General features: G+C 37.6%; 2 protein-coding genes across 3 annotated transcripts in view; one reads left to right on the top strand and one right to left on the bottom strand.

The window, feature by feature from the left end:
* EIF-4A_2 (Eukaryotic initiation factor 4A-I) overlaps window positions 1–2554 on the top strand; it is a gene marked incomplete at its 5' end in the record, with an annotated part of 33472 nt that extends 30918 nt beyond the window's left edge. Inside the window, one exon of the mRNA XM_051215369.1 lies at window positions 2137–2554. The remainder of the gene's footprint in view (window positions 1–2136) is intronic.
* Window positions 2105–14222, bottom strand: MS3_00007111 (uncharacterized protein). 2 transcript variants are annotated; one of them, XM_051215368.1, is made up of 8 exons: window positions 14159–14222; window positions 12741–12842; window positions 12608–12692; window positions 12500–12576; window positions 11755–11795; window positions 9487–9835; window positions 7405–7540; window positions 2105–3854 (listed from the first exon to the last, which is right to left on the bottom strand). In XM_051215368.1, the coding sequence occupies exons 2-8, from the start codon at window positions 12812–12814 to the stop codon at window positions 3663–3665; spliced, it is 954 nt and encodes a 317-aa protein (XP_051068582.1). In that variant the 5' UTR covers window positions 12815–12842; window positions 14159–14222; the 3' UTR covers window positions 2105–3662. The 2 variants fall into 2 exon arrangements, with proteins under 2 accessions (XP_051068582.1, XP_051068581.1); XM_051215367.1 differs by having other exon boundaries at window positions 12500–12692; window positions 14168–14222.
* Between the last annotated feature and the right edge of the window lie 535 nt (window positions 14223–14757).

The raw sequence follows: 14757 nt of genomic DNA, 5'->3' as shown, positions 1-14757 counted from the left end.
GCAACGACGGCAGAAAAAGCTGCTAGAGAAGGAAATATGAAACAGCTTTACGATACAACGAAGAAACTAGCAGGGAAATACAGTAAACCAGGGAGGCCGGTCAAAGACAAAGAAGGCAAGCCAATTACCGAAATTCAACAACAACGGAACAGATGGGTGGAATACTTCGAGGAACTCCTGAATAGGCCGGCTCCAATGAATCCACCGGACATCGAAGCAGCACACATAGATCTTCCTATAGATGTCAACCCACCAACGACGGAAGAAATTAGAGTGGCCGTCAGACAAATCAAGAACGGGAAAGCAGCAGGACCCGACAACATACCAGCTGAAGCACTGAAATCAGACATCGAAGCAACCACAAGCATGCTTTACCTTCTATTCAAAAAGATTTGGGAGGAAGAACAAGTGCCGATGGACTGGAAAGAAGGACACCTCGTCAAGATTCCAAAGAAAGGAGATCTGAGCAAATGTGAAAACTACAGAGGCATTACACTACTGTCAATACCAGGGAAAGTCTTCAACAGAGTGTTGCTGAACCGGATGAAGGATGCAGTAGACGCCCAACTTCGAGATCAACAAGCTGGATTCCGTAAGGATCGGTCGTGCACAGACCAAATTGCAACACTACGGATCATCGTCGGACAATCAGTTGAGTGGAACTCATCACTATACATCAACTTCATTGATTATGAAAAGGCATTCGACAGTGTAGATAGGAGGACATTATGGAAACTTCTTCGACACTACGGAGTTCCTGAGAAGATTGTCAACATTATCCGGAACTCATACGACGGACTACAGTGCAAAGTAGTGCATGGAGGACAGCTGACAGATGCATTCCAAGTAAGGACCGGAGTCAGACAAGGCTGTTTACTCTCTCCCTTCCTCTTTCTTCTGGTGGTCGACTGGATTATGAAGACCTCGACATCTGAAGGAAAACACGGAATACAATGAACAGCTCGGAACCAATTAGACGATTTGGACTTCGCAGATGACCTAGCCCTCCTATCACGTACACACGAACAGTTGCAGACAAGGACAGCCAGTGTAGCAGCAGTCTCTGCATCAGTAGGCCTCAGCATAAACAAAGGGAAAACCAAGGTCCTCAAATTCAAAGCGGAAAACAGCAATCCAATCACTCTTGATGGCGAAACTCTGGAAGATGTAGAGTCCTTCACATACCTAGGAAGCATCATCGATGAACAAGGAGGTTTAGATGCAGACGTAAAGGCGAGGATCGGCAAAGCAAGGGTCACATTCCTACAATTGAAGAACATATGGAACTCAAAACAACTTTCAACCAATATCAAAGTGAGAATCTTCAATACGAACGTCAAGGCAGTTCTACTGTATGGAGCTGAAACTTGGAGAACTACAACAACCACAATCAAGAAAGTACAAGTATTTATAAATAGCTGCCTACGCAAGATACTCAACATCCATTGGCCGGATACCATCAGCAACAGCCTTCTGTGGGAGAGAACAATCCAGCTTCCAGATGAAGAGGAAATTAGGAAAAGACGATGGAAATGGATAGGACATACATTGCGCAAATCGTCAAACTGCATCACGAGTCAAGTCCTAACTTGGAATCCTGAAGGGAAGCGGAAAAAAGGAAGGCCAAAGAACACATTACGTCGAGAAATAGAAGCAGATATGAGAAAGATGAATACCAACTGGAAGGAGCTGGAAAGGATTGCCCAGGACAGGGTTGGATGGAGAATGCTGGTGAGTGGCCTATGCTCCTTCACGAGGAGTAACAGGCGTAAGTAAGTAAGGTATAGGCTATTGAATAGCCTATCTTTCTTAGGGATATATATATACAATATTGAATGAGTGAAAAATGTAATTTTGCCTATATCCCGTTATATCAATCAAGCGTATAGTTTGCTTCTTGATTTGGTTAGCCAACGAACTTCCTTTCTCAATCCTCGCCTTTTCTCTCTAGTAGCTGGGCTTAGAATGCTTGTGAATTAAGGCGATGCGCACAGGATGAATATATATATATATATATATATATATATATATATATATATCAATAAGGGACTGATCCATTGCAGTCCTAAACAACAATGGGAAGATACAAGCAAATAATGCCAAGTGAATTGTCCTCATTTATTTATTTAATTACAGATATACATTCTGACACAATTATTGGGCAACGAAAACAATAAGTATCACACAAATAAAACGATAACATTTTAAAGAGAAAAACAAACAAACAACAGAAGGTAAAGGAATATAAACACAAAACTGGACAACGATAAGTAATAATGAAAAAAGAAAGAAAAACAAAAAAAAGTTTCAACAAGAAATTCAACCGAGGAAACCTTATCTTCTGGTTAAGCGTTTTCTTTTTCAATTTTATAAAGAATATGCCTGATTCGAATGAAAGTCAAAGGTTTTTCATTTATCTCTACTGTACTGTTTTGTTAGTAAAACACAATTAAATAGATTTAGTTATTATTTGAATTGAGATAAGCTTCTCATTCATTTTGTTTGATCTTAGTTTAAAGAATGTTAGATCTATTCATGTTATAACTTGTGGCCTGTGTGTCCTGTTAATGTATAACGTAATGATACCGCCAATTAGAGAGTAGTGAATTATCGATGGGACCAATGACGCTTAAAACCCATGCGAGCAGTCTAGAGTACTTCTTGATCCTGTTTCGTGCCTAGCCCAGCCAGTTCGATCCAGAACATCAATCTTAGCCTCTGTGACATGAATCATTTATGAGGTTTATATACCAACCAGACAGACCACATCGTACCAATAAAATTGGAAACAACATTTGTACAAGATTTAGCCAAATGTAGCTGTGAATAAGGGAGATAGTAATTGATTGACAGAGCATAACTCAAGAATGATAAATCGTATAAATAACAGTTCATAGGTCAAATGAAAGCTTATAATAAGAGCACCATGAATAAGCGTAGTTTAATTACTTAACAATTATACGATAGAAGTATACGTTTAGTATTGCTCTATAAATGGATTCCAAAAGTTACCATTCATTATTCTTATCGGGATATAACAATTCAACATAGAAAAGTTATCCAATGAAAGGTTTCTCTGTAAGAAAATAGCATTTGTTGTATATCACAATGGTGATTCTGGTATTCATTATTGAATGTATGTGTTTGAGTAATAAATAAATGCTTTCGTTATTAATGAATAAAATCTGTATTGTTTTAATAGCCTGAGATCTGATTCCAGTTAGATCATCATTTCTGATTACTGTTGAGATGATATACATATTGGCTATTCTCGAATAACGCAATCAAATAAGTCAAATACGAGAATGGATCTTTGAATGTGTATATTTTGTACACTTGTTGATTGGAACAAACAATCAGAGAATTGCAGCGAATGAAGCGAAATGAAATGATGCACAGTGGAGAAGACATATGAGCCAACTCTTATTTAATCAAGCGTTAATCAATATTTATTTAGCCAGATACAAATAAGTTACAGACATCTGATGAGTAAGATAGGAAATGCACACATACACCTACATAAGCGAATAATAAACAAGGTCAAGACGTGAATTCAGAACAATGAATAAATTGCCCTGTCCCGAAGCTAGAATAATCTATGTGGAGTTAATCTAGTAATCGACACTACATTGTTATATTTAATAAGGAGAAGAGATGTATTCTTATTGATAAATTGAACCATGTACTAATGATGGATTTGGTCCATGAACAAATAAAGGATTCGGACCATGTGGAATTATACGTGAACCGAGTAATTTAGGATTTGGACCAACAGGTTGATAACGACGTGATTTTTCAGTTGAGCAAAGAATTAAACCCATGGTTTGGTCTGGATATATAGATGATCCATTATTCTAAAAAAAGAATATAATTAATTAAAATAAAAAAATGACAATAAAACTTAGTAAATATGAATCTTATAGTTCATGTGAAGGACTAATCTTAGTTAGACAATCATTAAAAATAAGGAAACACTCGAAAACTGTTTCTGTAGTGTGTGCTACTGATGTCGGCAGATATAAGTAGCATGTACCACCAATTGAAAGTAGAATGCCTGGAGGCAGAAGATTAAGAAGATCGAAGAGAAGAAAACAAGAACAGAGAATGATTGTTGTGAAAATAAAGGAACTGTAAAGCCTGAGACAATTGACATTTTGTAAATGAATTGTTTACTCTATGCTTCTCAGATTTTACTACGACGTTCTGTATATTTGTGTTCAAATAAATTCGAATGTCCCCACTTGTATTCTCATTCACTACATTTGTTTTCGCTACCAACCGGGATGGGAGGAAGGGTTCTGTTCTGTGTATGCCGTTGTGGACCTTGACCTAAGGTGCTGGTTGAAATAGTCTGGTGAGTAGGAAGGATTTGAATGTAACCAACTTGGTCTCGTGTGCTGTTACGAGTATGAGGGTTGATATCACTTCCCGGCTGCCCACACCGTGGAAGGGTATTTCTTGAGGGACCTGAAAAGGAAGTTGGATTAGTGTTGGTCTTAACGACCTGGGAGCGTGACCGCAGAGCCCAAGGGACAACTGCTTGAGGGCGGTCGCGCACGACTTTTTTGTGGGAGGTTTTTAGCGTGCTAGCTCCGTTCTTCAAAGGGCCTTACCGCCGGAGACGGAAATTCGTGAGGTAAGGTGAGGCGTGAAGTTTTCAGGGTCGACTTTTTTTATTCACTTCCTTCCTTGTGAGGAGGCAGCATCGCTGCAGATGCTGGTTGTCCGAAGGAAGCATCTTACTGCTGTCAACAGTACGACTTCGCCCTCGGACCTAGAGTTGCTACTTTTAGTCTTACAGTTCTCCAATCGACCTGCCTGGCATGGTAGAAACTACAGGAACATATGTTCTAGCCAACAGAGCTTGGTTGGGTCATCACGATAGGCAAGCCCGACCACTACGTCAAGGTAGTAGCTACGGTCTGGAAGGGAGGTTAACGTGAGGAGAGTTAACGTCGAGTGGAGTGTTCTGACGGGGAGGCATTGGCTGTAGTGGGTGTTGCCGACGGAAAGGAGTGGCGGGACATACGACTGCTGGGTGGATATCGGATGTAGATGACTCAGCAGGTCGCTGAAGTGCATCTGCTGAACGTCCCAGGCGCTGGGTTTATGTAGGATTTTGATGGCCCGGCAGGTCGACGGAGCTATGGAGCTATGTCAACGCGCCTCAGACTCGAAATTTCGACGGAGAGCATGGTACAGACTGTAGAAAAGAAGAAAGTGGTATGGCGAGCAGAACTCATGCAAACTACATAACTGCAGATTTTGTACATTAAAAACACTCGACAGCTTATTCAGTAAAGTTTTCTATACATGAACTAATCTTGAAAATAAAGGTTTTGGCATACTTTCGTTTTCTACTCAAGTTTCAAGAATGAAAGAGCTCTAAGGACTAAGAAGTTTTTTTCAATTCACTGTTATTTTATGCAATAGATTGACATATTTAGGAATTATACAAACAAAGAAAATGCATGAACAAATTTCACTTAGACCACAGTATATAAATTGTATTGATGCAATATATATCATATCTGTATCCTGTTCTTTATTATAATCGGTCAGAAAAATTTGCTTTGGATGAATTGAACAAGTGCAGTTATTATTACAGTTTCATAATATAGCCATCTTGTCTATCCAAAAAGGTTTCCTCTAGAAATTCTTATGTAAACTTGTTATGTGGTTAGGATTAGTGATTAGTGGTGAACGACTTTTAGACGATTAAACTAATAATATAAGTGTTTATTAACAGCTATCTACGCAAAATACTTCGGATCCGTTGGCTAGACACTATCAGCAATAACCTACTGTGGGAGAGAACAAACCAGATCCCAGCGGAGGAAGAAATCAGGAAGAAGCACTGCAAGTGGATAAGACACACAGTGAGGAAAGCACCCAACTGCGCCACAAGGAAACCCTCATTTGGAATCCTCAAAGCCAAAAGAGAAGAGGAAGACCAAAGAACACATTACGCCCAGAAATGGACACAGGCATGAGAAGAATGAACAAAATTGGATAGAACAAGAAAGGAAGGTCCAGGACAGAGTGGGTTGGAGGATGCTGGTCGGCAGCCTATGTTCCATTGGGAGTAACAGGCGTAAGTAAGTAAGTAAACTAATAATATCTGATAATAATTAACAATCCTATGACTAATTATGGGGTCCTAAACTTAAATTTGAGCCACATTATGAAACATGAATTAAGTCAGTGATAATCAACGTAGATTATGACAAAAATGAGTGTTAACACAAGTTATTGTAGCAAATTAGCAAGACAAGATAAATGGCAAATACGTGGGGATATGGTTGTCGTAAGAAACACAGTAAAAAAAATGATAAAATACTGAGAATGTGGTTCAAGAAGACGAAACGAAAAGGTGTATATGAAGAGAAATTGGAATACATTTCCGCTATTGTGACCGATTCTGGGCCATGTCATCCAACGTGAGAAACCACTGATCGCAGGTAGTCTGTAACAACTAACAAGGCTCAAATCATCAGTCAATGACTTCATGGTTTGTGAGTTATATCACAACGTTGCTTTTAAACCAAAGTAGGAAAGGCAATGGTCATATTCACGACTAGGTAGTAGAAAATTGAATCTTTCAATAACACACTAAGTCCAAAGGCTACGCAAAAAAACTAGTGTAGTCCAAACTAATAGTATGATACTTCCCTGAATTTATCGCAGTCATCTCAGATGGTGTACCATCGAAAACCAGAAAGGACCATACACATATTTTGGTTTAGTATGAGCCTCCCCAGAAGTACGCACCTACGATCTTGCTAGGGATATAACTCAGGACTTTCAGGTTTTAGGACGAACGCTCAAACATTCAAATCGGAGTCCAACGGTGCACTATCAACACGACGATCGTCCTTAATGTATATTTTCCTGCATCGGAATGTATAAATTTATCCATTGATATGACCGAGGAAGGGAAGTGTCCACTCTCACCCTCCAAATGTTCTGACGTGGTCACACGTATATATCCACCGACAGAGAAGATTCATTGATTGCTTTCCCACGGCATTACGGTTGTTCACAAGATTTAGAGGACGAAAAGCGAATTTCTGGAGCTTTAACTGGGTTGGTGGATAAGGAGGGTCCACCTAGGGAGTTGAAAAACCCTGATTCCAAACTAATAGTGCACATGAGCTCCAGCATCCTGAGGGAACAAATGATGTATGAACCTGCTATTGGTCACTTTTAGTTCGTAGGCTCCGTGTGTGGTCCCCTAAGAAAACCACCAGCTCGGTTTGAGCACCCGAGTAGTATCACAATCCACACACAAATCAAGTGGCTTGTGTGGCGCATATGTATTCGGTCCCCCCTTGTACCAACATTTGTGTGTTCAAATAAATAATAAATAAGGTAGTGATGTGATAAACATTACATAGCACTCACCAATGACTGCTTTTCAACCGATATTTCTGTAGTATTAACCTTTTGCAATGGATTATTTTCAATGAGAATAACGGTATTGGAAGTAAGAGTTGTAGTAGTAACAGCAGTATCAAGGTGTTTTTCTAGCGACAACCTGCTGGAATTACCAAATGTTGAATAGAAAGAATGCGAAAACAACACATGAAACCAAATAAAAGATCAAAAAGAGAATAAAAAGATTTTCAGGAAAAACAAACGGTTTTTTGCCGACTTTTCTAAAACATGATGTTGAGTTAATTAGAACTGGTGGGCATATCACAACGTGATTGATGGAATTCAATCAGTACTCTGAAGGTATAGACAAACATGAAACTGGCTACCAATAAAAGAAACAATCAATCTACTAGACTGAAATGAATGCAAATCATAGACATTATTCGTTAACTTCACTTGGTGTCGTTTGCTTGTATTTTTCCATTGTTGTTTAGAACTGCAATTGATCAGTCTCTTATTGGCATATGTGGATCCTGTGTGGATTGCATCGGTATTGCCTTAATTTACAAGCTTTTTTTAAGAAAAGATGAATAGTGGCTAGCATTGGAATTCAAGACGCACATCTCCATATATTCGGGACCCGTCAGCTGGATGTAGCTGCACCTCAGAGTTGATGTTCACTCCGGGACTCAAACCCGGTACCGTTCGCTTCAAACGCCATCGCACTATCCACTTAGCTACTGAGCCCTGATAGCCACTTGCTTGTGTAATTGGACGAAGTTTAAATTCACTTGGCATTGTTTGCTTGTATCTTCTCATTGTTGTTTAGAGCTGCAATTGATCACTCTCTCTTATAGGCATATGTGCATCCTGTGCGGACTGCCTCGATATTGCCTTAATTCACAAGCATTATAAGCAAAGATTTATAATGGCTGGCATCTATTATCTTACTAAAAGGTATGCCATTTTTATTAAAAATTTTCATAATAACAACAAAAAAACAATGTGATGTAGCGTATAGGTAGGATTCGTTTAGAATCTTTAGTTAAAATGATTTACTGTGTTGATGTTAAAGTCTGCCGTTAAGCGGTAGCTAAATAGTTTAATTCACCTTTAGGCCACTAATTCGCGGATTAGAACCCGCCCCAGCTACTTCAGTCCAGGAAATCGAGTAGCATTACTCTGGTCCTCAGAAATAGAGTATGGCCTGAAGTGAAATACATGAATTTATACCTGTTAAGTTAGTTAATAGCTTATGCTCAGCGAAACGGTGCCATGATGAAAAACTTTTGAGACACTATTTAAATCTGGTCTTTCTTACTGGTTATTTCAATTTCATTAACTTTTTTAATGAATTACCTAGTTTTCGTAGAGATTCTTGAATGTGTATTTTTCATTGTGGATGAGTGACTTTAGATAGGAAACTATCTGTCCAGTGTTCGTTTTCTCGTGTTTTAATAATTTAGACTGATTCCATTCCATCGTGAAAATACCTTATTTATTTAAACACATAAAAATGGGACAAGGATGCACCAACGAGATATGCGCCACATAAATGATCGATTTATGTGAGGGCTGGGATACTGCTAGGGTGCTCAAACCGAAGAACGTGGTTTTCTTAAGGGGCCACACTCCGAGCCTTCGACCTGGGGGTCTGACCCACAAGGCAGTGGAGTGACGTCAGGAGATGCAGTCACATGGTAGCAGGTGACCAACAATTGGTTCATACGCTATTTTTTTCTCAGGATACTGGAGCCCATGTGCACCATTTTGTTTTGGAATCAGGATTTTTCAACCCACCCCAGATGGATCCTCTATAACCACTAACCCGGTTAAAGCGCCGGACATTTGCTTTTCGTCCTCTCAATTTCGTAAAGAACAGTAGTGCCACGAGAAGGCAGTGAGTGGAACTTCCCCGGCAGTGGTTGTATGCACGTGGCCACTTGAGAGCATTTCGAAAGGGAGGGCGGACTCTTCCCACTCTCGGTCGTACCAGGGCATTTGGTGGTATTTTTACTACTCAGTGATTGATTAATGCAAATTAGTTTGACTAAAATTATAAATAAGTTATTGAAGAATTCTCATAGGGAAGTGGTGTCAGTTACTTACTTGATTTGAAGTGATTCTTTATCATTTTGTGTGGATTCTGATGTGTCCCCTTTTTTAGTTGATTCCGTAGCAAAAACATTATCATCAACATTGTGATCATCATTATCTGTTGATGTTTTTGGTAATAATGAATCATATTTAGATTTTTTATTAGTTTTCGGTGAAAAATAAATTGATGAATGATATGATTCATTATCATTTTGCGAACAAACACTTGATTTTGATTCACGATTACGATGTGAAGTAGTTCTTCCTTTGGAATAAGTATCTTTTCGTGATGAATTTTCTCCATTTGGTTCAATTCGACTACGATGTGTTTTTGTAGCGGGACCATCTTTACTACGATCATCTAAAATCAAAATAATAAAATATGGTAGGATGAATACTAATTCAAATTTTTAAATTAAACTGTTAAAATAGTGATACTAAGTTTGAAAAAGTGGTTCTTGCCATGGAGAGAAAAAAAGGTGAAAATCACGAAGCGTTAGATATCCGCTTCTTTCAGGCTCGGTACTCATCAACTATATGCACCTACGGTAACACACAGACTTAATGCTTGTAATTTAAAGGACCTATACCTATTGCCAGATTTAAAGGTCCTGGCATTTTCACGAAACAATTCCTATACAGATTGTGTTTTTAGTAACACTGATCATCGGATTGTTTGTTCAAACTTCACTGGTTTTGATTTGGTCAACTGGATAGTAGTATCACCAACCTTTGCACAAATAATGTGGTTTAAAGTTGAATACATGAAGTTAATTACATTAGTTAGTGGGACATCGGCGTATGTTGTTTTAATCTTGAAAAGATAAACAAGAAAAATGCTGCACAATTACTAAATTGAAAGTACATACATATGATGAAATGCATGCTGAAAGACAGAAACAATAGTTTGTTTAAAAAGTAAACATGTAGTAACAGAAGTATCACCTAAAATTCCGTTATTAACGTTTAAACAAAATGTTATTGTTATAAATGGCCGCAAAAATAATATGCATCACAAAAGAAAATGAGGTCGTGAAGAGATAGAAAGAGGAGTGAGGAAAGAATCAAATAGATGTCATCTCGCGCTCGGGTGTAGATCCCAAAGAAAATCGCCTACTTTGGTTTGGGTACTCTGGCAGTATCACAGCCCACACACAAATCAAGTGACTTGTGTGGCGCACATGTATTCGGTGCCCCTTTGCACCAATATTTATGTGTTCAAATAAATAAATATAATGATCAAGTTTAAGTGTACCTAGGCTATCTAAAAAATCTTAATCAAACAATTATACAATGTATATTTGTTTACAGCGGTTTTGTAAATGATACTTATCAGTTTATCATAGAATCAACCTTAGAATTAATGAAATTTTCATAAAGCACGTATGTGAGACTAACCATGAAATACCATTACCAACAAAGTCTTATCATAAAAAACGATAGCATAAATGCAGTTAAGCAGTTTCAAGTATCAGATCATACAACCAATTCACCAAAACAGTAGAGGAAGAACCTTAATTTAGTAGTAATTTCAGTTAATTTTCGATTACAATGATATGTTTAGATAAACTCCTAAATTATTTTGCATACCGATAAATTTGCATACATCCAATAGTTCACTAGGACTGGGATATGAGTGGTTAATTATACATAAACAAGTATTTTATCATTTCCCCCTTCAAATGCCCTGATACGGCCGGGAGTGGAGAAAGTCAGCTCTCCCTCTCCAAATGCTCTCACATGGCCACGTACATACAACCACTGACAGGGAAGTCCTACTCACTGCCTTCTCGTAGCATTACTGTTCTTTACGAAATTGAGAGGACGAAAAGCAAATGTTCGGCGCTTTAACCGGGTTGCTAAACACGGAAAGTCCACCTGAGAGAGTTGGAAAGCCCTGATTCCAAACCAATAGTGCTCAAGGATCCTGAGGGAACAAATGGCGTATGAACCAATCGTTGGTCACCTGCTACCATGGGACTGCATCTCCTGACGTCGCTCCACTGTCTTGTGGATCAGACCTTTAGGTCAAAGGCTCCAGGCGTGGCCCCCTAAGAAAACCACGTTCATCAATTTGTGTACCCCGGCAGTATCACAGCCCTCGCATCAATCGAATGATTTGTGTGGGCATATCTATTTGGTGCTTCCTTGTGTCAATGTTCATGTGTTTAAATAAATAAATAAATATTATCCTCTTCTCAACTTTGAAAAAAAGATATTACTGGTACAAACTATAGTGAAAATGTAAGCAATAACAAATAGCTTAAAAATGGCACTTACCGCATGGTTTAGGGTTAATAGATTTTGGATTTTTTTGTGACCTATGAGTAAAATAATATTTTTAAAAAATCAAGTGAACTGAACTTCTATAGAAATATATATATATATATATATATGTACACATATAACTCGTTTACGAATAACAGGTGTCAGCAGAACATAAATCGAATTAAAGCATGCTCCATGCAGTAATGTGTTAGGGCACGCTAATTAGCTATTTCTTAACCAATCAGCGCTAGTGGATACCTGAAGACTCTACAATCTCGTGTAAAAGCTGAGTATACTAACATTGTCCTGTCGTGATTCCTACTTCCATCCAACCTTTTTATTTGGAATGTAATTATGTTCCTGTTCAACCGTGTTCTGATTTAGGGACTTTTCGAGTGAAGCAGTGTCCAAGAATGCTAGGCAATATGAGTGGCTTGGTCGTAATAAAAGAAATCGTAACAACAGGTTAATTTAGACAACTTGGAATTGCTAACGATTAGTTCCCAGCTACTGAGGTGAAATTAGGATCCACGAACTATTAGTTGAAAAGCAAATGGTCTGGTAACCAAAATGAAGGATTGCTAAACGATAAAAAGGACAAATTCTAACAATATTGACTAGATAAACATCCATAACAATTGACCATCTTTTATCTGAAAGTGCTACGATGAATTATAGTCAATCAAAAATAAGTAGTCGATACAACTTATAAAAACATTTTAGAATATAAAGGAATAATTATATGAATCAACTTTACTTAGAAGAAATTTCAGGTATGTCGAAAAATTCACCAATCAAATCTTGTCGATCACCAAAACCCATTCGATAAGTATTCTAAAGCATACTTATAATAATGAAATCATACTAAAAGGTCTAATTGTTGAGCAGAATAATATGCAGGTCGTGGATCATCCCAACTAGTAGTCTTATCCTCATGATTGATATAATACCTACATAAAATGGTTATTGACAAAAATATTACACAATATACAACAAACCAGTGGCCGGATTCTGAGTCGAGTCGAGACTCCCAGTTAGGAGGTAACGGCATGTCTGAATAATCGGATGACATTATTTATACTGAGGAGATATTATTCAATCTGAAAGTTAAATATGAGAAAAGAAGTACAAAAGTATAAACGAAAACTAATTAGGTGGAAGTATTTAAAGGTTATTTCCAGGTATTTGAGAACAATCAAAGGAAACCAATACTTCCAAACTTGATATTCTAATAAATAGCTATTCCACCTCGAAAAGGGATATATCCTTTTAAAAACATAGGTCTCTGTACAAATTTTTTCAAAAAAATTCGACTAATAATACCAGAGTATGTTGTGTTATGTGCGTGTAAAACTCAATTAATCTCCGAAGAGTAAACCCTTTGAATAACTCATCATTTTAAAACGTTATCCCAGATACATATGACATTAACTCGCCTACCTCCAACAAAACATAGTACAGAAAAATATTGTGTCCCACTCTTCCAGAGTTTACTAAGGCTGATCAAAGATAAATAATGAAAACGTGTATAGTTTTTTTGGTCATTAGTATGTTTTAAGAAACACTACCCTGATGTCAGTCCACTATATGAGTTATCGTGTAAATGATGTGTCTACAAAGTTCAAGAATGAAGTGAATAAGTTTTTTTTGCGAATGGCTAGTAAAAGCATAGATTAAAATATTAAACTGACAAAAGTAGAAATGGTAAGAGTGGCATAATTAGTAATCAAATCAAGACAGAGTTGAAATGCTGAGTTGATTAGTCCCAGTCTGAGTCTTGCTTGGTTACATATACATATAAATTGCAATTGAGAGAATCGAAAAGCTAGAAATGTTTCAACACACTAGTATTACTTCGGATTTATCTAAAGGTCATTTCATTACCATGTTTACAGGCACATTTACCCTGAGCTTTAAGTGTATGGAATCGAATGTGATGGTCATATGGTACTATCAAATTTAAAAAATTGGCAACAAATTAAAGCCATACCGTTATACGTTTAATGACCCCTTTCCTCATACACTTTGCAAATGGTTCAAAAGATAATAAATAACCGAAGTCGAATAAACATACTCTATGTGAATGCACGATCATATGAGTTCCACGTAAGAAGGCTTCAACTAGTTTCAGAAGTAAAGTATATGGGCGAACCGATCGGATTTCAACTCAATCAATCCATCGACTACAGTTAATATCGTAATGTAATGGAAATCGTGGTATCTTATGCACAAATGTTTATATTCCATGTTGAATTTGTTAAGCAAGGACAATATAGTTATGTTTTTAATGTGAATAATTTCAGTATTCGCGACGCAACAAACATTGTCTCTTTGACGGCCAGAGGTTGCCCATATACTTTACTTTCAACGAAGTTGACAATTCAGGGTTTGAAGTTTGTTACACGGAGATGCTTACAATACTCACGGCAAATAGTCAGAGATAAGCTACGCAACTGGAGTAGGTAACCTTGAAGTAGCAAGCATTAGAAACTTCCACCTACTTTCAGTGAGTGAAAATCCAATATCTTTGAAATTGTATTGTATGAGTCAGACACACTTAATTCCTCTTGTTTCAGTACGGATCTTATTATCTAATTGATGCCGATCTTGTCACTTGGTTGAACTAGTTCTAGTTGGCTTGACAGTTGTTTGTAAATTTATGTATTTCATAATTTGATTAATTGCATTAGTCTCAGTGAAGTAGGGTGACTGGAGCCAGTAGATACAACATTACAAGAGATAAAATTTTTTAGTTGCACTGAAAAAATAACAAAGGGTGGATCTGAATTTTAAAGGAAACGACTGTTACTAAAACGTTTATGAAGACATCAATGGTACGCCAAAATGTGAGAATAGAAAAGAAAATGGAAATGATAAGGACAGGAAGAACTCATAATATGTATCGAGGGTAATGGTATAAAATTTATCAGACGTGCATCACTCACAGCTAATCCAAGAGCGATGTGGTAATCCCTGAGAAGTTACCTGTTTGTCAAATTTTCTCTTGAGACTGTA

This window comes from Schistosoma haematobium, chromosome 2 (assembly GCF_000699445.3).
Source record: "Schistosoma haematobium chromosome 2, whole genome shotgun sequence".
NCBI classification, from domain to species: Eukaryota; Metazoa; Platyhelminthes; class Trematoda; order Strigeidida; family Schistosomatidae; genus Schistosoma; species Schistosoma haematobium.
Note: the sequence above shows the minus strand (reverse complement) of the source record. Positions and strands in the feature narration are given on the sequence as shown.

Coding starts and splice junctions, on each gene's coding strand:
- MS3_00007111 (XM_051215368.1), bottom strand. CDS start 12,814: ATGTCATCCGATTATTCAGACATGCCGTTACCTCCTAACTGGGAGTCT. Junction 11,796..12,499: donor ATACCTGAAATTTCTTCTAA/GTAAAGTTGATT, acceptor TTTTACTCATAG/GTCACAAAAAAATCCAAAAT. Junction 9,836..11,754: donor TATTAACCCTAAACCATGCG/GTAAGTGCCATT, acceptor TTTTGATTTTAG/ATGATCGTAGTAAAGATGGT.